At 43.3% G+C, this 23,945-nt stretch overlaps 1 protein-coding gene across 2 annotated transcripts in view; it reads left to right on the forward strand.

Moving 5' to 3' along the window:
* shank3a (SH3 and multiple ankyrin repeat domains 3a) overlaps window positions 1–23,945 on the forward strand; it is a 119,693-nt gene that overhangs the window by 83,319 nt on the left and 12,429 nt on the right. For both annotated transcript variants that reach the window (XM_030096899.1, XM_030096900.1), the window contains 5 exons: window positions 4,010–4,123; window positions 17,100–17,175; window positions 19,757–19,839; window positions 21,295–21,419; window positions 21,570–21,705. In XM_030096899.1, the coding sequence (XP_029952759.1) occupies window positions 4,010–4,123; window positions 17,100–17,175; window positions 19,757–19,839; window positions 21,295–21,419; window positions 21,570–21,705 (534 nt within the window). The remainder of the gene's footprint in view (window positions 1–4,009; window positions 4,124–17,099; window positions 17,176–19,756; window positions 19,840–21,294; window positions 21,420–21,569; window positions 21,706–23,945) is intronic.

Genomic DNA, 23,945 nt, shown 5'->3' on the forward strand with positions numbered 1-23,945 from the left:
CACATTTAAAGGTAGAATTATATAAATTTGAAAATGGGTTTAATCTTTTTTTTCCCCAACTAACTTGTGTCTGACCTTTCTCTGGAATCTTCTAAATGTCATTTCACGGGTGGTTTAAACCGCATGATATCAATTGATAATAATTACTTTTGGTCAGCGGACATCAATTTAATTGTAAGTATTTAATTTACATCACTTTTCTAGTTGGTTCATTTTCCTTCGTTGTTTTTCCAATAAGACCCGACGTTGACTTATCATAATGGGAATGACCGATTATTTTCCTGATTAAATCCCACCGTGATCGAAATTAAAATACATTTTTGGGGGTTTCATATAAATGTGGCACAATTTAAGATAGCAATAATCGGCTATACCATTGTTACAACAATGAATTTATCTGTCAAGCACACAGATCCAGATTTTTGATACTATCATCAGGCTTTTCAACAGTTTCATGTGTTGTGTTGTTGTTGTCAGACAGAATGACAACTGGAACTGTAAAGCGAATAGTAAATAATTTAACTTGCCATCTTTTTGAGTAGGAAGTTTGTGGCTGCATTGTATGGTTGTAGATGGAAAGTACTTTCCTCACATTGTGACTCGTTTTATAGACCAAAACAAAGCTTTCTCAACACATTAAAGAGTCAAAATCCCTTCGGTTGATATGTGCCTCCAGTATAATCATCTCAACTCACTTTTATTAAGTAGTTTGAAAAACACATGACAAGTTTTACTGTCAGTGTTTCGAATCTGTGCTCTGCTGAAATCAGCTGTGACTCACAGTGGAGTCTGCGGTGGCTCACAACACTGATGTGATTTGCATCTCAGCGGAGAACTGTTGGTGATCGTGTGTGACGGTTTTCATGAATGCATGCCAACATATGCCAGGACTCACAGCCCTCCGCCTGTGGAGGTGAGGATGACTCGGCGTGGCAGGTCACAGCTTGCTCTGATACAGCTGCGTTTGGCCCGACTGCTTATTGTGCCTCAGCCTGAGAACAGCTGATGTCCAGCTGAGGTGTTGATTGCCCCAGCGCTGGGAACTGTTGTTATTTGACCCCAAGCAGACCTTCATAGAAGGAAAAGCATTGTTCTGAGCTTTGATTGCATTGAGATTAAAAGTGGCTGTAGTGATACCTGATCAAGCATGTCAAGAAAAATATAGAATAATAATACTAAAATTTCCATCCATCTTCTGTACAGCTTTATCCAAATCTGCTTGTATATCCTGGGACATTTTTAATAGTGTCTTGATCTGTTGCAAAACTATCTTTACACCGCCATGCTACTCTCTACAACCATAGTTTTTCACATGGCGGTGGTCCCACAGTGGTCTCACTGGATGAAAGCATCTGCACAGCTCACACATTGTAGTTCCTGCTGCACAGATATGCGCTGCGTCAGCGCTTTCCTGTCACTTAGCTCCTGTGAGCTCATGTTGAATTCTCAGGCTGCTGTCACGCCTGCATTGAACATCAGCAACGCGGCGTGGCTGCAGAGGGGGAGGTTAGTCCCACCGGGAACAGCTCTTGAGGTACACATTGGCAGATACACTATACATATATATATGTTTATTTTTTTCCCAGTATATTGTATCACACAAAGCAACAGAGCTGAAAAAAGACTATGACTGTGAAAATCTGAGTATTTATTGTTGGAAACATGCATTTGGCGAGTACTTATTGAAGAAAAAAAAATCCAAATTAAATGATTTTCGTAATGATTGGGACTTACTGTATGAAGATTGCTGATATTTGTGGACTGGATAGCGAGGAAATTAAGTGAGGTCGGCTGGGACGATCAATCAGAGGTCTCCCCTTTTCATTCATTCCTGTCAGCGTGGAACAGGCGGTACGGTGGGCACCTGTCTGCCGCAGGGACACCATTACAATGCCGACTGACTCAGTGACAGGGATACAGATGGTGACCGGGAAATCATTCAGAGGCACGGAGTTGTAGACTTGTGTAGCGGAGAGCAGGGGGTAGAGTAGGAAGCAGGGGGTAGGGAGAAAATAAAAGCTTTAAACATGGAAAAGAGAGGCGGGGAGCTGTTCTCAGGAGACAGTGGAGGTAAAGTTGTGTTAAGCTGAGATCAGAGAGGGGGATCAGTCCATGTATCCTCTGTGTGCTGAGTGTCATGTTTTTTTACAGCAGGGAGTCGATAAACAACTGCGCTCCCCCTCACACACACAGCCTCTCCCTCGCCTGTCAGTGCAGCCCAGCAGAGGTGAGCAGTGACTCGGTTAGTTTGGTATGCAAGCGAATAATCACGGTGGGGGAAAAAAAGCATTGCAGGAGAGGTTAACGCATTGTTGTTGCATTAATACTTTAATTAATTAACGTGAAAAGCAACAAAAAAATGAAAAGACTTCTCTTCCCCCTTAACCTCTACTCCTGACGGACTGGCTGTGAATCACTAATTGGGACCTTGCTGTTATTTTTCTGCATATAGCAGTGAAATTATTATTGATTGACAGCACGGTATTCTGTGATTATTATTCACATGAGATTGCACAGCGCAAGAAAGAAAATAAACATGTGATAGCTATTTTTTAATCAAGTTTTTAAAAGAAGTAAATATTTATTCTGGATAGCCCACGGGAAATAATTCTTTATATGTTGCTTATTCAGACTTTTGTAATGATTTATTTAGCAGAATTTGGGACGACACCTGTCAAACCATTTAACTTTGATACCTACTCTTTATTATGTCGATGGTGGGGACCGGACCTGACCTGGGCAAAAAGCAGGTCGTCACGCAGAGATTCTCTTATCCAGACACGTTTGCCGTCTCTGATGATTTAGATTCACTTGCTAATCTTGCAAGGATCTCTGTGGATTGCGGGATAAAGGGATAAAGCCAGAGTGTCCTCAGAAAACCCGTAGAAGCACGGAGAAACCACGCATAACTGAAGGACCATTGTCGGGAATGTTTGTGTTGAGGTTCAAAAGACTGTAACAGCATGTACACTGGAGAGGACGAAAATGAAAAACACGTTCATCCCGGTCATCTGACATGTTTCTGAACAGGGCGTGAATGGACCTGAGTTTCAGGCGAACTCGGAGCAGGATGAGTGCAGTGGGTCCCGTGTCTTTGAGCAGAGTCCCGCGAGAGACAGCAGGGGATTCTGTGAATGGCTGATGTGTGAGCATCCACTATCATGTCATTTCAGATTAAGTCCACTCGGGTGATATGTCCCTGCGCCAGAGGAGAATATAATTTGGAGGAAGTCGACTACGGCGTTTAGCAGGCTGTCTGCCAGCTGCAGCATCACAGAGGCGTATCCTAGCAACCAGTTAAGAAGAGGGGCTCGCTCAGGCAGAGCTTCAGTTCCAGCTGGTGATCTCTGAGGTGTGCGTGCACGTGCGTGCGCGCGCGTGTCCCGGATTATGGATGAGTGTTGTAGAAACGAGCGTTGCAGGCTCGGTCCTGCAGGGGAGATCAATACCAACTATACATTCATCTCTAATTACCACAGCGGAACTTAGAAGGGATCTCTATTTTTTTATTCCTGCCCTCTCGCTCTCTCTCACCTTCTCTCCATTCATTTGCTCACACCACATCCTTTTTTTTCTTTTCTCTAACTTCTCATATGGATTTTAGGTCTGCTTTTGTGTGTTTTTTTCCCCCCAAATGTATTTATTAATTCAAAGGAAATAAAAAGATGTGTTGCCCAAACATTCTTGTTCTGGAACATCAGTCACAGACCAGTGTTATACAATCACAGTTTCTCCTGCTTTGTATCATTTGTGTGTATTTGTGAAAGAAAAATCTTTTGCTCTTGTCCTTTTTCCTCCTCTCCTCTTTCTCTCTCTCCACACTCCACTGTATAATTTATGAACCAAGCACATAAAAACCTAAATACCTCACTCTGCTATATGGCCCTTTGTCCTTTTTGGTTTCTTTCCCAAGCCACGGCAGACTCCACAGCCTTGAAATGATGACAGCTATGCTTGTTTTATGGCAATATTTGACTGATTTAGACCCCATTTTTCTTCTCTTTGTCAGTGCTGAGTATAGGAGAAGGAGGATTCTGGGAGGGCACGGTCAAAGGGAGGACGGGCTGGTTCCCAGCAGACTGTGTGGAAGAAGTTCAGATGAGGCAGTATGATCCACGGCTAGGTAAGAATTCCACGTGAACCCCGACAGTACATGTGCACGTTGCATGCTACATTCACAGTTCAACAAGTTGTGATTTCCCGAAATGTGCTACAGCTTTAAAATCGAGGTTCTCAAATGAACACAACACTGCAAAATCTCTTGTGTGAATCGAAACATTTCAAACTGTTTTCATTTTCACAAGAGCGTCACAATTTCAAATCCACGAGAAACACTGTGGAGAAAATGTCACAAGTCAATAGATGGTCCACAAAAACTTCTGAGTCCTATTAAAACAACACCAAGATATCTACCGTCTCACAGTGAGAGCAGCCATATTTCAAACTCAACTCAAAGTCAAAAAAAGTCATCCAAGTTAAAACTCCCACCGCAAAGAAGTAGATACTTTACCACTTTCCCCCCTCAACTGTGAAAACAATCGAGAATTTCGAGTTTCCAAAAAGAAGTGGCTCGCACCATGAGCCCTGCTGCAGGCCGAATAGGTTCTTTAAAAATCTGATTCTTTTTTTTTTGTTTTTATCTCCAGTTGTGTGTGTGTGTGTTTGTGTGTGTATCACATGATTGAAAGACCATGATTGAACTATCAGTCACCCTGCAGTGACGGCCTCTGATGTAAACACAGTGAACTCTGTAAAGAGGGATTCCAGCAGACTGATGTGAGCCCGTCCTTGTTCAGACTGTCATTTGATTAGCAGATGGTGCGTTCAGTTCGGTGTGGTCTCGGGGGAGACAACATGCTCCGGATTCCGCGCGGCATCATAAACAGGTATCGTGAAAGAAGCCATCTGGCCGTTGTGTGACTAAAAAGTTCAATAAGATATGACACACTGCGGCAGGTGTATTGGAAATAGGACAAGGACGATTTTTTTTGTCGTAAAATATCCCCCTCATTCCCCGTGTGTTTGCCATGCATCCCCAGGGACCTATTTCTGGAGCAACTGGGGCATTTTCCTCTTTTCCTAGGGTTGTTGAGGGATTGAGGTTACCTCAGAGTCGGTGTGAAGAGACGAGAAAGGCCAGAATCTCTAAATACCCCATTTAAATGCATTGTGAGAAAAAGATAGGGGAAGGTGGGAAAGAAAGGGCCAGATAGCGGCGGGAGACGGATGGCGGAGCATACTCTAAAAGACAGCAAAGTGGAGATGGCAGAGCGTGTCTTTCAGAGACGGAGAGAGGAAAAGAAGGAGTGAGGGAAGGGAGATGGCTCTGATATTGAGCCCCACTCACTCATAAATCCTGAAAAACTCGGAGCCCTCAGATACCCATTTCTCAGGGATTAAGTGTCTCCCACCTCTCCTGTCCTTCCTCCGTGTGTCCCCATGTCTTTTTTTTTTTTTTTTTTTTTACTAATCTCCTTATAAGTAAATTTGTGCGTAATGATCAAAATTAAATTATATATTCGATATGCTGTTCATTAACATATACATTTCGGAGCCAAGTGAAGCATTTCAGAGCTAATCTCCTCTTCCTGTTCTCCTGGGTTCATCAGTGGTAATACAACAGCGGAACGACAAGGGATGACACAGTTACATACGCCGGGACACACTGAAGCACACACACAGTTGTTTATCTGACGGTGGCCACTGAGGCGTCACTGACAGTAAGGGCAATACGTCTCAGCTTAGTGAAGCAGGAAAGACGGGCCTTCTTACAATTAAGTGGCCCAAATAAAACTGAGCTCTCTCTCTCTAGTTGCAGTGAGTCTGACGTTGGCATCTCGCTAATATAGCAGGGGAAAAACAAGAAAAATGGAGCATGGTGGAGAAAGGTTGGTTTTTTTTTTTTTGTTTTTTTTTGGTGTGGAAGAGGAGTCGGGAAAGAGGCGGAGAGAAAGAGAAAGGAAGCAGGTGACCATGTGAAAGAGGCCCTTTAAACCGTCACAGACTCTCTCAGCTGTTATCTGTCACCACACTGCTCCGCTCTCGCTCTGCACAGCCAGAGCCACTCGCAGCCAGTAGTTCATCTTCAGCCGCCACTCGGGGGGTACAGGGGGAAGGAGATGGCAACATGGGGAGGAAATCAGGATGAAAATTAAGAATTGGTGAACGTTTTCATTGAGCGATGGCGATCTGAGGTATTTGCTGGTGTGTGGTGATCAATGGGTGTGGTACTGCATGAGTTAAATGAATGATCTGGTGACTCTGGTGAACGGGTGACGCTAAATTGACGTTAAGTGTGAGTGTGTGTGACAGTCCCTGTCTCCATGTCTTCCCTGTGATCAGCTGGACGTCGGAGCTCTCTGCACCCTGCAGTCACCCAGAGCCGGGCTGGGTCAGGCTCCATAAACTGAACCAAGCAGAACAGAAGATAGATGGCTTACTTGACATGTTACTCCTGGATACCATAATCTCTTAAAGTACAGTTTACTTTTTCATTACTCATAGGAAAAGTGAAAGAGCGTCTTTTTTTTCCTCCTGAACTCACACTGTGCCTGAGAGCCTGTGCTTGACGTCAAGGTAACCACCAGCTAACAGCTTATTAATTACAGTACCTATTTCTAGAAGCCTACTTCTTTCTTTTGTCGTTCTTATGGGTTTTTTTTGCCCGGTTCCACCACGGTATTGTTTCTCAAACTTAAAATGTTTCAGTTTGTAGAACATATACATGGATTCTTTCAGCTAGCTCGCTGCCTCTTCTTGATCTGAGATTACAGAAATTACTTTTTTTCCCTTAAAAAAATGAGAGAAATGATTCCATGAATGTGTTGGGATTGTTGGAATTAGTATTTAAATGCACAAGTTATTAATGAGGATAGTAATGATGTGAATGTACCACATTATCAGTCGTTGCTTAATGCACAGTGTTGGTTCTCACATAGAGTGCGCTGAATATCTTCCCTCACGCTGCTCCCACCCAGCTCCTCCCCACACATACTCACAGCATGCATGCCGCTCTGTGTCTGGGGGTTAATAGTAGATGTTTACCCGTGGTAATGGAGGGGATAATGATGTGAGTATGAACTGCTCTTCCCTTTCTAATGAAGCTTACAAATTGCCCCGCCACTCATTTTGTTGGGGGGGGGCTGTTAATCTGTTGGGATCCTGCCCCCCTTCCAGCCAAAAGACCCCTCAGTCCGTGTTTTGTTCCGAAAGGCAACATTTCTCTAATGATTAATAAAAGCCGTTTTCACCAATTATATGGCATGCCCTCCTTTTCCGGCATTCCAGCCCTGCTGCAGGGTCAGACATCCTCCAGAAACTCCACGCTCTCTAAGAGGATGAAAATGCACCGTATTCTCATTGATGGGATAAGAAGTGCTTAAATTTCATAATGGTTTTATATCTTAACAAGCATGCAAACTTTTTATTTTCCTTCCCTTTGTGCCGGTTTACTCCATTCCTTTGCTCTGCTCACACCACGGCACAGTTGAATGACTCACAGCCGCATGAATCAGCCCAGTCAGATCCAGCCCGAGCTATTTTTAGCCTGCCCATTAAGAAGTTTTGGAGTGTGTCTGCACTCCCCTAGAATGCTTAAACATCGGTGTTGCTGCGGTAGCTGAAACTGACATGAACAGAGCGTCGTGGAGGGTCGGGTGCAAGGGGAGAGTCCAGCAGCAGTCGGATGATGGTGCAGTGGATTGAAGAGGAGGTCAAATTGGCCAAAAATGAGAAGAAATTTCTTATTTCTCACTCGAACTGATGAATGAAATGGAGGTTTCGCTCTTACGGCCTCAGCCTGTTCATTGACAATCGTAAAATAAGAAAAGACCAATAATTCCAAATAATTCTTTTACGGATATTTGACGCTTAAAAGACTTAGTTATGGGCTTCAGTGGCACAACTGTGAATAAAATTTGGTCTGCTGTATTGTTGGAAACAAAGATATTCGTGCCCTGAAGAGCTTTATTCAGTGCGGCTTTTTCATTAGGGAGTCATTCTGATTTACGTCTGGCTCAGGAAAAAGCCCAGTAGGAAAACTGGAGAAGGCAATTCTGCCCACATACCACAACATGTTACATGATTAAAAATCTAATACAAGAGGCTCGATTGAACAATGGATTAACTCTGTTTTTAATGAATTATGTCAGCCGGGGAGATGAGTGTTCTGGGTAAGAAAGCGAGAGGACATCTCAGGATAAGGAAGTAGACGATGTTCCCAAAGTCAGTGGGGACAGAGAGCCCCAAAAGAATGCCTGAATATAAAAACACACACAGGGAAGAAATAGAAAATTAAATAATGCTTTTACTTTGTATTGCATTGTAATTTGCCCTTGGCTTATGAGTGAATTTTGCAGTGGTGGGTTTTGCATTTTTCATTTGTCGGTCGTCGTCAGTGAGGAGCAATTATGCCGCATGTGTGAAGCATTAAATTCATAACTCTGCTATGAAAATGAAAAACTTGGAGCTCAAACATATCAGCTGCTGATCAGCTTCTTTCTTGCCATCACAAAAGATGCGATGGTATATATTTTGCAGTCTTCAGCTGTATTTCTATGGTCACTTTTAAAAGCATTTAATAGTATATGGACAAAATGGAAATCAGTTGATAACGTTGAGCGCCTCTTCCTTCAAACTCCTGATCACGGCATGTTTTTAGTCTGTAATGTTCATTTCGAGGACGGACCCAGTCTTCCCCCTTCACGCCCAAAATGTCACCTGAACATAATGAATATTAAGTTTCCTCCTGTTCTTAACAAGGCCAGTCACACCACAGACATGCTGGCAACACCTTCCCTCTTATCGCGTCTCCCCTTCTGCTTGCTTGAGGAGACAGGAAATCACTGTTGTTTCTCTTCTTTTATTCTATACCTGTCTGTAAACCAGCTGTGCTGCGGGCCTTAGCAAAATGCTCGGTGACACTCCGACAGAAGCTGTGACGTTAAGCATGAAAAAAAAAACATCTACCGAGCTGATTTCACATAAAAATTAACCTGAGATTATCTTGTAACGTTAATTTTCACTATCATGTATTTAGATAAGGGTTTCTCATGTGGTTTTCTCTTTATTTTTGTATATCTTTTTCACTTTTTGTATTGGACTTTTTTTTTAAGGTTAGACTGAACACGATCGTGAAATAAAGCTAAAACTTTTACCCTCCAGTGGCGACGTACCCTGAGTTAACTTCGCTCACGGCTCCATAAATTCAACGCTACAAGTCCAGATTGCAGCGACTTGTAAAATGCAGAGCGGGTATGCAAATGCTGACACCACAAAGCGGCGCATGTGCATGCAAATGGCCACTTTGTCTCACACTTGTATGTGTATGCACAAGCACACGCTTTGTCGGTATTGTCTATATTCTGTGTGGAGTCAGCAGATAGATTAGCATAGCCAACTAATCCATCTTATTAGAGAGAGAAAGAGAGAGAGAGAGAGAAAGAGAGCAAGAGAGAGTGAGAGAGAGAGAGAGAGAGGGAGCCACAGATGGGAAAGCATGTCTTTGGTATTGAAGTTTAGCTGAGTCAGTGTTATGGACTAGCGGTTCAAGAGGAGTCCTGCCATTTAACCCTGTAAAAATCTGCACAAAGTGCCCTACAGAGACATACTGTAGCTCAAGGTGTGTGTGTGTGTGTGTGTGTGTGTGTGTGTGTGTGTGTGTGTGTGTGTGTGTGTGTGTGTGTGTGTGTGTGTGTGTGTGTGTGTGTGCGTGGGTGCAGTGTTTGTTTGTTCCCTCCAGAGTGATGGCCGCTATCTGCACTTTTCATCAGAAGTCAGTCGAGTGTGTTGAGCCATCTATCTCTCTTGAGGACAGATCCATATCAAATCATAATAGATGGCACAGCTATTTGAACACTAAATCAAAGCTGAAGCAGGTCTGAAAGTGGAGTGGAGACATCGCACATTTGATAGGGGCCGCATTGGGTGATAGCAGGTCACATGCTCACGGACAAACATAAACAACCACACTCAGACGTGGACGGCTTGCTGCTTTTTCGCCGCGATCCGAGTCCATTTCACAGCGCTACGACTGCTCGCGCACACAATTCACCTGCTGTTGCTGGCCTGTGAAAGTAATCTTTAGGCACAGTTGGTTGAACCTTTTTTGTTCACTGCATGATTTCACATCTGTGTGTCACAGATGCTCCAACATAAGTACGATTTACCAGAGCCTTAAAACAGCCTCCCTGACTGAGTGTTTGCCTATCAACAACAGGAAGTCCACATTTATACATTTAGAACGTTTTGCTTTCCAGTGGAGTTATTCTAATTTTCTGTGAACTCATCTGCTCTCAGTTGCAGCATCACCGTTCATAATATTAATGTTTCACGGCAATCTTTTGTCGTCTGCGTTGCGTTTTTTCTCATTAGAGAGATTCATGTGTAGAGCGATGCATAACATACACGATTTTGAAGATTTAATACAGATTAAATCCATAGCTATCTTCAGGAATTCCACGTGAACTAATGAAATTATGTGGCAGACGGGTTCAGAGTGAGAAGCACGCATACATCACAGTCAAAGGGATAATAGCATTTGTAGCCTCGGGTGTTAATGAATTAAGACACTGTGCGCTGTTTCTTTTTCAAACTGTTCATGCAGATCCAAATAAATATGTTGAGGACAAAGAAAATAATGTTTCACAAACTGCATAGCAAATGCTGTTAACTGCAAATGCAGCATGTTATCCTCCATGTCCTGGTAACAGAATTCTTCAGCTGATTTTGATAATAGATCAGTTATTGGCATTTATCATTTTTCTGTTAAGCCATGACGAATAAGCAATGTTTACTACAATCCTTAACATTTCTTTGCTGTTATCCAAATCTGCAAGTTGGCCACAAACAAACCACGTGGAATTGTAAAAGCAGAGAATAACGAAAACCAGAAAAGTAATTGTTTAAGCCATGTTTTAGTGAATTCTGACACACATTTCACAGTGATGAATCTGTGACATGAATAACATTTCATTGAATGTAATTGTTTGTTGCTGCTTTGTCAAGCTTCCTGTGTTAAAGATGGACATTTTTTTATTCTTAACATTTCTGCTCTCCTGCTTCCCTTCTTCCCTATAATATGCAAATGTGTGTGCGTGTGTGTGTGTGTTTGTGTGTGTGTGTGTGTTTGTGTGGGTGCGTCTGGGCGACTTGGCCTCCACTGGAAGGTGTGTGTTGACGAGCCACCGCTGTGTTTGAAGCTCCTGTACAGTGGTTGCTTCTTTTTTGTCTGAATCTGACTGAATTATTCAAAGCGTCCTCCACTTTGATGGAGCTGAGGTATTTATAGGCGTTGGTCTCTGCCTCTGACACTTACACGGCAACAACCGGCTCTCTGAAAGCTCTTCAGCAAACCAACCAAACCGTGGAGGCGGGGGGGGTGAAGGGAGGAGGAGAACCACGGCAGGAAAAAGCAGAGAAGTGAAATACACGCTGGAGCCGTTTGCCTCGGGCCAGACAACATGGGACGTCGAGGCCAGCGCCGTGGTCATGGAGCCTCATTTTGCCTCTGAAACAAAGAAAACTGGGAGTCCTTGAAGAGGAAAGAGTGCTTTGTCTCACAGTGGAGATGAGACGGAGAGCAGCTCCTTCCGGTGATTCCGAAAGGCGACGCCGAGTTTTGTGAGGGGACGGATGTGGAGGATGGACTGCTGTCCCGTGGTGGTGTCGGACCTGCCCGTGCTGTGCAGCAGGATAGACGGCGTGGTGACAGTGGTGAAGACGGAGCAGAGCGGCTCGGCGTTCTACGACCTGTTCCTGGGTGAGTCGCGTCGCGCCGCGCTCGCTCCCGAGGTCAGCACCCTGTCTGGTGCAGTTAGCGTGTGTGTCAGGACGACATAATGTCTGGGACGACCTGAAGCGACCGCGAGGAGCCGGGAACATGACTCAGCACGAGCGGTGAAGTAGTAGCAGTCTGTCTGCAAGTGTGCAAATCTTCCCAGTTTTAGGGGAGCGTTCACTGCTGCACCGTCTCCCTTTGACTGAGAGTTTCCTTTAAAAGAAAGCATATCATCTGACTATTGGTAATATAAATATTTTGCAGAAAGGAACTCCTTTAAGGTCATCTTAGTGTCCACTCACTCCAGTAATTCAGTTTTTCACCAGTTTCTTTTGTCTGCGATGTCGTTTTCCTCCTCCTTGACTCAGCCCAACCCTGCTCCACTGATAAAGACTGTTTTACTCTTCAACACTTTTATTTGTAGACTCTAACTGGAGATTCTCTTTTCAACATAGACGTGTCCCAATTATCAGTTCCCGTTACTCACAACCCTCCTTTCTTATGAATGAAACGCGAATGAGCAGCAGCTGGTGTTTTAACTTGAAGTTTCCAGGCAAAAATATTCATCTTTCACACTTCATAGCTTTGAGGAACTTCCTTTTTTTTCTTTTTTCTTTTTTTTCCTTCAGTGCTAACATTATTAGTTCTCATCTCCAATTCTATGTTAATAAAACCTCGTCTCTCTAATGAAGCGTTGCTACTTGCAGTGTCATAGTCTGGGTCTGTTCTTTGATCAAAGAGCCTTGTTAGGCTGTGCCTGTCCATACTTAAGGAGACTGTTCGGTTTATATCGAGAAACTGTGTTTTTCTTCAGTCACTCCATTTCCTGTCTTGTATTTATTTCTACAGCATCAGACAGCATTTAGCAGTCATTTGATGTCGGTGTTTGTAAGGCTGAGACCTTTTAATCGGCTGACGCTGCTCAGTCTCATGAAATATCTTGTGTTTATAGCTACTGAAGGATTATATTCACTTGTGTTTTTATAGTTCCAGTTACAATGAAGTCTGTTGGATTCACGTCTCCGTTTATGAGCTTGCTTCATGGGAAAAAGCCAAGGTTTAGTTAAACACCTGTATGTAGTATGAAGAGTCAGTCTGATTGTATCGTGACAGTGTGATCTTTATTGTTTTTATTCCCACCTCTATCTTTTTTATTCAGACACACTTAAAGTTACAGTTAATTTAGATAACCTGCATTCGCTCATATAAAGATTTTGTGGCAAACATCAAAGGTGTGCTTCCGACAGTTTAGTCACCTTTGATGTCAAATGTTGCCTCCGGAGCTCTGAACCGTGCATGGTTTTTCTTGAATTCTCTGCATTTATAGCACAGATGAAGATTAAATTGATAGTCTTCCTTCTGTTCCGAGTTTTCTTTTCATTTAGCGTAATCTCTCTCGCCCTGCCATATTGTGAGGATGACTAATTCCTACCTGTGATAAGAAGAGGCTTCACCTCTCGGTCCTCTTCCAGCAGGTGCGGTTAGGAAATCGCTGTTAGACGCGGGAAGATAGAGACGGAAAAATGAAATGAAGACGCGGGTTTGTCCTCTGTGCCGTGTGGAGCTGCGTTAGCCTTGTACCCACCTGTACGCTCCGGCAGCTCCCTGTCGGATCCGTGGAGCGACAGATGACAGGCGCATTGTGTGACAGCACAAAGGAGAGAGAGGGGGGAAAAAAATAGGAATGGTATGACTTTATTTTTCCATTTCTCACAAGCATGGGCTCACAGACTGTGTGACTGTTTTTCAAGTTGTCACGCCAAAGATTCCGGCTTTGTCACGATTAATTTAAATGCAGTTTTAGCAATGAAGGCGTGAGTTTAGTGTGTCCTCCACCCTGTGTTACTCCTCTCTCCAATGGGTTAAGGAGACGAACACATAGACGCGTTTGTGTTTGTGTGTTGCTCTTATCAGCTGTAAAACAGCATAGGTTAATTGTCATTCTGCGGGGTTCAGACTGTGTGTGTGCGTGCACGTGCACGTGCGCGCGAGGGAGAGATGTGGCTGTGTCCTTCAGACAAGGACGGTGAAGGTATTCCAATCAGTCCAGAGAAGGGAAGCGCTGCGAGCGATGAATGGCCAAGTCTGCGCCACGTTACAGTCACGGAGCAACGGAAAAAAACTCGACTCTCGGCTGAATCTGCTGAATATGCTTTCATCTGTACTCCAACAGGCCGTGTTGACAGCTATCACTCGAGTCACGAGAAGCAGCAAACAGCTTATTCTCACGTTTTTATGGATGAGTTATCACCCATCAGATAAAATCTAAACCGTCATTAGCGCTTTACGCCTGTGGCTCACGCCAAATGTGTTTATCTCTGAGAATACTTAAAAAAAATGAGAATGAGAAAGTGGGATTCCTCTGAAATGGAGATGAGGAAACAATTGAGGGGAAAAGAAAAAAAATCCATGTACAGTAGATTACATTGGGAGCGCTTCGAACTCTGTAAGAGGTGTTGTTCATTCCAAAAGGTTTAGTGGTTTTTGGTCCTTCACCTCACCTTCTCCAAGAATCAAAGTGTCCTTGAACGAGACACTAAAGTTTTTGCCAGTGAAGGTTGAGCAACGTGCATGTCGGCCATCACCATTGGTGCGTGATACGTATAAAGAAACCTCCGCTTACACCAGTTGTAATAACACCCAATTTCTCTGTGCTGCACATTGTTTTTCTAGGGAATCCATTACTGACGACTAAGTGTGGCTCATTGTTCAAATAAAATTGTAATTCTTTCTAGATCTTCCATTTTAATCAGCATTCTGAGGCAACCTTTGATCATACAGTTCTTTCTTAAGAGTTAACAGAAGTATTTGTCTTTGTGGCCTTTTCATCCTACCATTGTAATCATTCCAGCAAAAGTGGTGCTGGGCAGTGACTATAATCTTTATTTAAAATCTCATACTGCTTTGAAACAGCAGTGTTGCCTTTACAAAGTCACTGGTGAAGAATTTAAACTTAAGAATTACAATAATCCAAAAACTAAAATAAACTTTTCTGCCACTGTCAGGGCATTAATGCTCCCAAAGTTGCCTCAGGGTCCAAACCGTGCTGGCAAACCTGGATTTGTATGCATTTTTTTCCCCGCGCGCGCGTGTGTGTGTGTGTGTGTGTGTGTGTGTGTGTGTGTGTGTGTGTGTGTGTGTGTGTGTGTGTGTGTGTGTGTGTGTGTGTGTGTGTGTGTGTGTGTGTGTGATAGATGGAAGTGTAGTTCAGGTTATCTGTACTATCAGAGCTCTGCTCTTAGATGCTTCTGGGCTGTACAAAGTACTTGACAGTTGTGATGAATGAGCCGATTTTCACATTTTTAAACTGCATCTGGCATCGCATGATGCGCGCACACACACACACGCACGTGCTGTTACACTTCTACAGGCACACATGTTCTTCACACACACTCAATCAGCCTCATTCAGACTCGTCTGTGTGTGCGCGTGCGTTCGTGTGTGAAAAAACTGAATGATGGTTGTAAAAGATAAAACCCGAACGGAACTCTGAGTGCTGATTCATCTAAACTTCCTCCTCATATTCCTCATTCCTTGCGACTCCTCTTTGACAAAACGGCATGTCTTTACTCACTGTGGGCTTCAAGGATCCTCCTTACCCTCGCAGAACGCCACCCGCCTTTCCCCCGACCTGCCTTTTATCTCCACGTCCGCTGATACATGGATTTTACCTCCCAATCAAGTATTCGACAGTTAAATAGAAAGGTTCAAATGCCTGCAATTAGCCAACAAAAGTTGTTTCACAAAACAAATAGCTCAAATAGAGGTTTAAAAAAAAAAAAGGAACACGGGACCTAATTTCACTAATGAAAGCTTCTAAACACACTCACTCACACACACACACACACACACAATGAGGACCGATGGAGTAATCTTTGATATAATTTTCTGATATTTGTTCACACAAATATCAGGGAAAAGAAAAAAAAAAAAAGGCAACTCTACATCTTGACAAATCAGTAAATCAAGTCTCCTGAGTGTTTTCTTCGACCATTGCTGTTTTAAGGGGGAAAAAAAAAATTCTGCAAGGGCAAACAAAATCATAATGGACAGACCGATGAAAGGGAAGACCAGCGCGCATTAGGTTGGTGAGTTAAAGTTCAGTGAAAGCTTGAAGCTGAGGAGGAATGCTGAATCCATTTTTATCGGTGGCTCTCCTGTTGTGTCAGTGGGTGCAGTTATCAGAGCGTCAAGTTGTCCTCAGTCGACAGGCTGTCACTCATGAATACTGTCAGATGGACGGGATAAAGGAGGGTGGCAGCTACTTTCACTCCGCTCACTCACTTTGATGTCTTTCCATTTTGGCTTTTGGATCTTTTTTCTTTTTCTTTTACCAGTTGCATGATAATATGTAAAGTTACTTTTATTTTTTTACACCTTATTATATAGCAAAAACAATAAAATAAAAGTGTGATTTTACATGACGCACGCACACACACATCCCTGGCATTCTGCTCCTGACTTTCACAGCCCCTCCCAATCGGAAATCTGTTAGAGGCCTCAAAGGGTCATACAGTGTGTAGTCAGCAGATTGCATTTTATTAGGGATGTATTGTGTGTTATTGGGATGGGGAGAAGGCATCGATCTCCATCAGCACCGCCACAGTATATTACACTCTGACACACTGTATTAGCTGAGCACCCATTGTAATGCATTTGTCATTAAAGAAACAGCCTGTAAGCGAAATTATACAATTACTTTTGTGTTTAAAAAAGCAAAGAATTACCCTGGAATCATTATAGTCTGGTAGGTTATGATAAATGAAGCATGTTAATGATAATTCATTCGATCTGGTGGCTTAAGTCTGGTCTGTAATCACAGATTTAAAACATTGCTGACATTTTTATTCAAACACACTAAGAAGAAGGACGGATAACATTGACATTTTGGGAATTTTGTGGATTTTCTGGAAGTCATCAGCAGAATTAAGATTATTCCTAAAATGCCAATGTTGTACTTCCTGGAACTGGGACTTGTTTGGGTGTTTTTCTGTGAGTAAATGCCAAAGCAACACAACGCAGTAGCAAATATGGCTGACCTTGCTGTGAGACACTACTGTACTCAGAATACTGACTGCATGCATGGCATGCTTAATAATAGCAATAATGTGGAAACAGTGAGATGATTTTCATTTTCTCAAAACAGGAGGTAAATAACACTTCTGATTAATAATAAACTTAGGAAATCTGCTCAGTCTAAACAGCAGTTTGTGATGTTCAGACCTTGGTGCCGGTGTCACAGGATGACGGTGGACTGTCATGGAACGAACCCGCAGGCTCAGATTGTCTGATTAGATGATAAGGCTTTCGATCTGTTTTGCAGAAACTCGGGAGGACCGCACTAAGAGACTGTTCAGACACTACACTGTGGGATCTTACGACAACTTCACCTCATACAGGTACAGCCCTCTCCTCTGCCCTCGCATGCTGTGTCAGGGTGCAGTTCATGAGCGGTGATCTCCACGGGCCTCGGTCACGTCACCGACTGCCTCTCTGTGTGAGCAGGGTTAATATAGTCCATGTGAAAAGGTAATGGAGCACCTTGGAGCTGCTGCCATCTAAAGGCAGAAAGCTGCCAGTGCACGTAGTGCCAGTTCAGAAATGCACTTCAAATTTGAAGCAGAGTGGTATTAATTTTTTATTTACTTGGTTTAAGGTGTCCTTGATTTGTTTTTTGTTTTTTTTTTCCTTTCCGTGTCCCTGGTAACGTTTATTGTGGACAGAGTGTGAGTGTTTTGCAGACAGCTGAGAAACTCTCCGTGTGCTGTTTTGTTTGAATGTTAATTTTCACTTTAATGCCCCATTTTATCCGTTAGGGACTCAGAAGTTGTTCTTGAATTATTTTTCTAAAGTCTTTCTCATGCTTTTCATAAAATACCAGCTTCTTTCGGTTCTACATTTTGGCATCTGTCATGAAACCTGTTGAATTAACATAACTAAAACCATTAACCTGTGACAGTCTACATATATTGCACATTATGTATATCTTTGTTTGGGAATGGAAAGAAAAAAAAACTTTTCCCTGGACGGTTGGGGGTCAATTTCTGTTGCAACTTTCACAGGGGAGGCTCTGAATTGAATTTGGTGTATACATTAACGGCTGCTGCTGTTCGTGGCATCATGTTGTACACCACAGATCAGAGGATTTGAGATGCAGTGACAGAAGGGATCCACATCATGGACGTTTGTGTAAAAACTGAGGAACGTAGATTCCCGTGTCGCCTCCAATTAAGAGTTTTGACGGCAAAAGAGGGGCCAACCTGCTACTAGCAAGGTTCATCTCGTGGTTTGTACATTTCAGTCTGGATATTATGGATTCTTTTTGCTTCAACAGAAGATCCATGGTAAAAAAAAAAAAAAAAAAAAAACTCAACAGTTTAAGAGAGAAACAGACTCTATGAATGTCTTTATGAATAGACAGGTGTATTTGACTCTGAGGACCTCAGAGACTTGAGAAAATACATTATTTCTTAGATTTCACTTGCATTAAAACAGAATCATGAACATCAAAACAAGTGTTTCGTTTGAAAGAAACCGGCCAAGCTTTTGAATCTGAAGTTCTAACTTCGGAGTTTTTTTTGTTTATCCAGAGTTATGTAGGCGGATAGAGACTCTGAACGAGGACGGCGCATTAATGCAGCATTTAGGGCCATAGAGCAAAGATGAAAGCACGGAGGATAAAAGGGTTTGGATTCAAACAAAGTATTGTAGTGATGCTTAACCAGCAACCGTTTGCTGTGCATAATAACTACCGCAGAAGTAGATCGATAGCTTTTTATGAAACCAAAACTTTGACCTCCCTTCTGCAGAAAGGTTTGTTTTGGGTCTCCGGGCTCCGGCGGCAGGAGCTCTCTGTTCCCCTGGTAAGTCTGAAAGAGTGAAGTGTGCCTCGACTAATGACGCCGCGGCCACCCACTGAAATGCACTCTGAACACCCGGCCTCTTTATAACGCTGCAACTCCCAGAATATTCCAAAGCCTACGTCTTTTATGATACCTTTTAGAGTCGCTCATTTTATACGTGGTGTGGAAAAAAATGTAAAGACAAGTGTGGTAATTTACACCTGAGGTGAGGCCTATTCAGGTTCCTTTTTAAATACTCTACTTTATATTGAAATTTGTGCAGTTCTGTTCAGCCTCAGGCTCGATACAGATCACTTAATTAATCCCCTTGTCGCACACACGCTCTTTGACCATCATAAATTCAGATTTCCTCATTATTGCTTTTAATATGACCAATCCCAACCTCATCCTTTCAATGCGCAGAAAATGATTTAAAAAAAAAGATAGTTTTCGCTTTGCTTTGCTGCCTCGTGTACGCACGGCTTGACGGAAAAACGGTTTGATACCACATCATGGGTTAATACCATCTACCAGCATCCACCCCGAACACTCAGGGAAATCAGACAGTGATGAACTGCTCTCTTAGTTTTGCGTCCTACTTCCTCTGTCATTAGTCAGGGGCGCAATATTGCATCCGAGCCATTTCTGTCAGTTTCTTTCACAAAAGCCCTCAACGCAGAGGTGCTCTCAGCCCCAGTTTCATCTGAAGGATCAGCCCGAAGATTGATTCTCTCTTTGGTTTTGTCCCAAAGATACTTCAATCATGAGGACTCTGTCTCACCAGCACATTCTCCATTGCTCTAAGCTTCTTTTACCTCTGAGTTTGTGTGTGTTGTTTTCCAAATACTAATACAACTCTTGGGAATCCTAAGCTGTGTTGTCCTGCTTTTAACTTGATTGAGGAAAAAGAAGGCGTGTGTGCGTGTGTGTGTGTGTGTGTGTGTGTGTGTGTGTGTGTGTGTGTGTGTGTGTGTGTGTGTGTGTGTGTGCGTGCCCGTATCTCCTGAACCTCCTCCCACTGCTCAGCCCCCACTGACCAGCCCCCTTCACTCCGCTGCCCCCTCGCTTGCCCCGTCTCTTTGTGTGTGATGATGGTGTTGAACTCATACCTGCTGTCCCTCTGCTCCCTCCCTCACAGTGACTATATCATCGAGGAGAAGAACGCTGTTTTACAGAAGAAAGAAAATGAAGGGTTTGGTTTCGTCTTGCGGGGAGCCAAAGGTGAGCTTCACACACACACACGCTCACACACTCACACACACGTGCACACACCTGCCAGAAGCAGTCCAGTTGATGCCTCTCTGTTTTCAGTGTGAATGAGGGTTTGGTCTGAGAGGTCATTTGCTGTTCTGAGTCACGGAGTGCCGCTCAGTCTGTTGTTACTTTCGCGAGTCAACAACACAACCAGCTATGGTCAACACTCAGCTTGTATACTCAGATGTGCTTCTGCGTGTGTGTGTGTGTGTGTGTGTGTGTGTGTGTGTGTGTGTGTGTGTGTGTGTGTACATGTAGCCCCTTTGGTCGCGTCATTCTTGGCTGAGCTGTCAGCTAGCTGTCCCATCTGTTCCCCACACATGGCATTGAGTTTTAGTAGAGGCGCTCTGCTCTTTCCCCCTCCTTTCATATTTCTCTGCTTTTTGCTCACTTTGTCCCTCTTTCGTCCCCCTCTGTTCTCCAGCAGCTTCCTCACATCCTTCCTGTTTATTGTCCTCCCCGAACGGCGCCGTATCTTCCGCTTTTCTTAACCGAAATCGCCTTTCTGTTCCTCTTCATTGCCATAATTCAATTCATTTTTTCTCATTTTCTCACAATTCATTTTTCTCATGCACGTGCCAGCTCCCTGCTCCCTGCTGGTTTCCATGGCAACCATTCTCAGGCACCTTGCCGGGAGTCTGAGTGTGCTTTACTGCTCCATCACTCACTACCATGGAACTTGGCTCACCCCGCTCCCTGTTTCAGTCCTTCTTTTACTCTCACGTAGCCCAAAAACACACACTTGCATACTCAAACACAAATACACACACACACACACACACACACACACACACACACACACACTGCAGCTCACTTAGTGGTCCTCTGAGAGCTCTCCTGTGTCAGTGATTTAGTTGGATTTGCTCCAAGATTAAATGGAGTTTGTGATAGCGCACTCAGTTAACAAAGTATGCCTGTGTACTGTATGTGTGTGTGTGTGTGTGTGTGTGTGTGTGTGTGTGTGTGTGAGTGCACGTCTCCACATGCACTCACCTGTGCCACGTCACAAAGACCATATGTTTTCATGGCACTGTCTGCATTAACAGTATTATGTGATTATGCCGCAGGAGGCTACAGCATTCCTACACGCAGAGCTTGCTACCTAATACACCCAGTCACTGTACTCTCGCTCAACGAACACAAGTAAACAGTGCAAATGTATTAATTAAATCATTTTGGTAAAGCTGAAAGGGAAGTTTGAAAAATTTATTACTGCCTCCAAGGAAATTAAAATAGAGCAAGTTTAAACCATCAGTTGCTGTTTTCTAAATATTCTTGCTGCACGCAATAAACTTAATGTTTGCGATGCTACTGCAGTCTCTGGAAATCTTATTTAGTTCTGCAGCCAAAATGAAATCAAACTATGGATTGTGACTTGCTGTTTTGACACTGGTTTTAAACTGAAATGGTTTCTTTTCTCAGCTGAGACTCCCATTGAGGAATTCACCCCCACCCCAGCATTCCCTGCCCTGCAGTATCTGGAGTCTGTGGACGTGGAGGGAGTGGCCTGGAGGGCTGGTCTGAGGACAGGGGACTTTCTCATCGAGGTAACTACGACGGATTTCACTCAGAGTAGCTGCGAGATCTGAAAACATGCTCAAAAAGGGTTGTCAGTGATTTTAAGCACCATAATAACACTGTTCGACGCTCTCCCTCCTCTCGTCCGGTTGCTCATTCTGTCTTCATGTGTCTCTCAGGTGAATGGGGTGAACGTGGTGAAGGTGGGACATAAGCAGGTGGTGTCCTTGATCCGGCAAGGGGGCAACAGACTGCTGATGAAGGTGGTCTCTGTTACGCGCAAACCGGAATCTGAGGAAGTTGTTCGCAAGAAAGGTAATGACAAAAGGTGCAAAATTGGCTATTTTGCGTCCTTTCTCTTTCTTGGATGTAAAGAGTTGAATACTGACAATGAAAAACGGCCCGATGCTACATTGTCTTTGCTCATTCAGTGAGTAGTTTTTGTAAAATATGTATTGTCTCCCAAGCCAGTATTCAAGGCGCTTCTGATTCCTCATGCAAAATGTGTAATTTTCATATTGAATCTATTATTTATTGCACTCAAATAAGTTGGGCTCGTGCACAGAGGGAGATGTGTGTTTCTGTTGTCTCGGTGATTTCTACCACGCTACCCTGTTGTAAACTCGTGTAGTTTCCATGTCAACCGAAGCTCGCCATTACTCAGCTCCCACACAGCCCTGGCACAATGACCTCAGGACTCTGAGTCCTGCAGTTCTGTGTTTTTATGTTTTGCTATACGTGGCAAAGTGGTGCCTTTCTCATGACTTAGAGGGACACAAACAGTGACAACTGAGCTCGATCTAGTTTCAAGTGGTCAGTTTGTGTCAATTCCATCCAGTTACAGAGTTCGTTGATCCCGTTTTCTCTCATTCTGTCTTTCTTCTCATCCATAGTGACCTTTTTTTCTTTCTTCGGCTTGTGACCTTATTAATCCGACCTCTTGGCGAGACATTTATAAACATGAACAAATGAACATCTTCTGATGAAAAATCTGACTTTAAAACGATCCACATAAATGTTTTGACCTTTGAACTCTCTGTGGGGGGGTTTAATTAGCAGAATGAGTTCAGTTCTCCTAATTCATTTTCAGAAAAAGTGATTTTTCATTCATTTTGCAAGTTATATTAAAACATTACTCTCTCTGTGTTTTCTGTATTTGGGGAGAGCCTCAGATGTACACTAGATACCTATATTATACAAACAGTGGAATAAAGGGCTACGGCTTCTTAACATTACAATTAGTACTTTAATGGAGAACATTCACTTTTTGGGAGGGACCTAATACCGATGCTGGTCACCCATCTTACTTATAGCCAGTGAATAATAGGAATAATGGCATTCCTGACTTTACTGAGACCAGATTCAGATGAAACCCTCAAAAGCCACTGTTTGAATAAAGTTACCTGTCTGGTCCCTGACTCTTTCTTTCTTTCTTTGTGCTTTCAATTATTCCCTTGAAAAAGAATAATCTAATTATATGCCATTGCTCATCATAAATGGTTTTATTACTGACATTACTGCACTCTTATACTGAAATGATTGTGTTTAATTTGCAAGCACATGGGCACTGTTGGATTTTTTTCATAAAATCTACTTTCCTTTGTTGTAGCTTGCTCTTTAGTTTTGTCTGAGGCGTCAAGATCATAGAATATGTGACTGAATTGAGCTAAAATGACCTTGACTGCTTCAAACGTTGCTTTAATGTAAATCACTCGATGAGTGGATGGATTAAAGTAATAAGACACGAGTGTGCAAACAGCCGAAGACTGGATGGAGCGCATTTGCTTCTTTGAAACAGAAAGAAAAAAATGCTTTTTTTTTTTTTGTTCCCAGTGTGTTTTGAGTGCCCTGTAGGGCTGCTTCACTCTCCAGTGGGACACAGTCCACATCTTTCGCTGCACATTTACACAAAATCCACAGGCACATGCTGATACACACACAGACTGGCACGCAAACACACACCCTCTGCAGCATGCATGGCCTCACTACTGCCACCGTTGCCATGGTGACTACACTGCATGTTTGAATTAGGCATTACATTACAGCAACAGCAACTCTCTCTCCCTCCGAGTCTGTGTCTGCTCCTCTGGCTTTCTCCATCCTCCTGCATCTCCTCCGCTCCCTGCTCCCGTACCAGAGTGTGCAGGCTGCTGAGGAAATGAAGATGTTTGATATGGACAATACCCAGGATGGCGGACGTACACTAGATCTGCAGCTGCTGACGACAGCATGATAGTTATGCTCTAGTAAGGCGTTTAGGCATCAGTGGGATTTGGAGATCTATCGCTCTACAGTGGTGCATTCAGTGTTAGATGATCGATTTTGCATAGAGCGAGCTGATCTTGTGCTCTTGTGGGGTTTTGTTCGGAAACTTGGCGATGTTGAAGCATGGAGAGACGGCTGCTGTTTTTTTTTTTTTTGTTTTTTTTTTTTGTTTTTTGTTTTTTTGACATTGTGAGCACTGTCTGATTGCATGGTGTTGCCACAGACCGAACATGCTGAGATACACAACTGCATTATTTTCATCCTGATCATTTACCATGTTTATGTAGTGC

This window comes from Salarias fasciatus, chromosome 7 (assembly GCF_902148845.1).
Source record: "Salarias fasciatus chromosome 7, fSalaFa1.1, whole genome shotgun sequence".
In the NCBI taxonomy this organism is placed as follows: Eukaryota; Metazoa; Chordata; class Actinopteri; order Blenniiformes; family Blenniidae; genus Salarias; species Salarias fasciatus.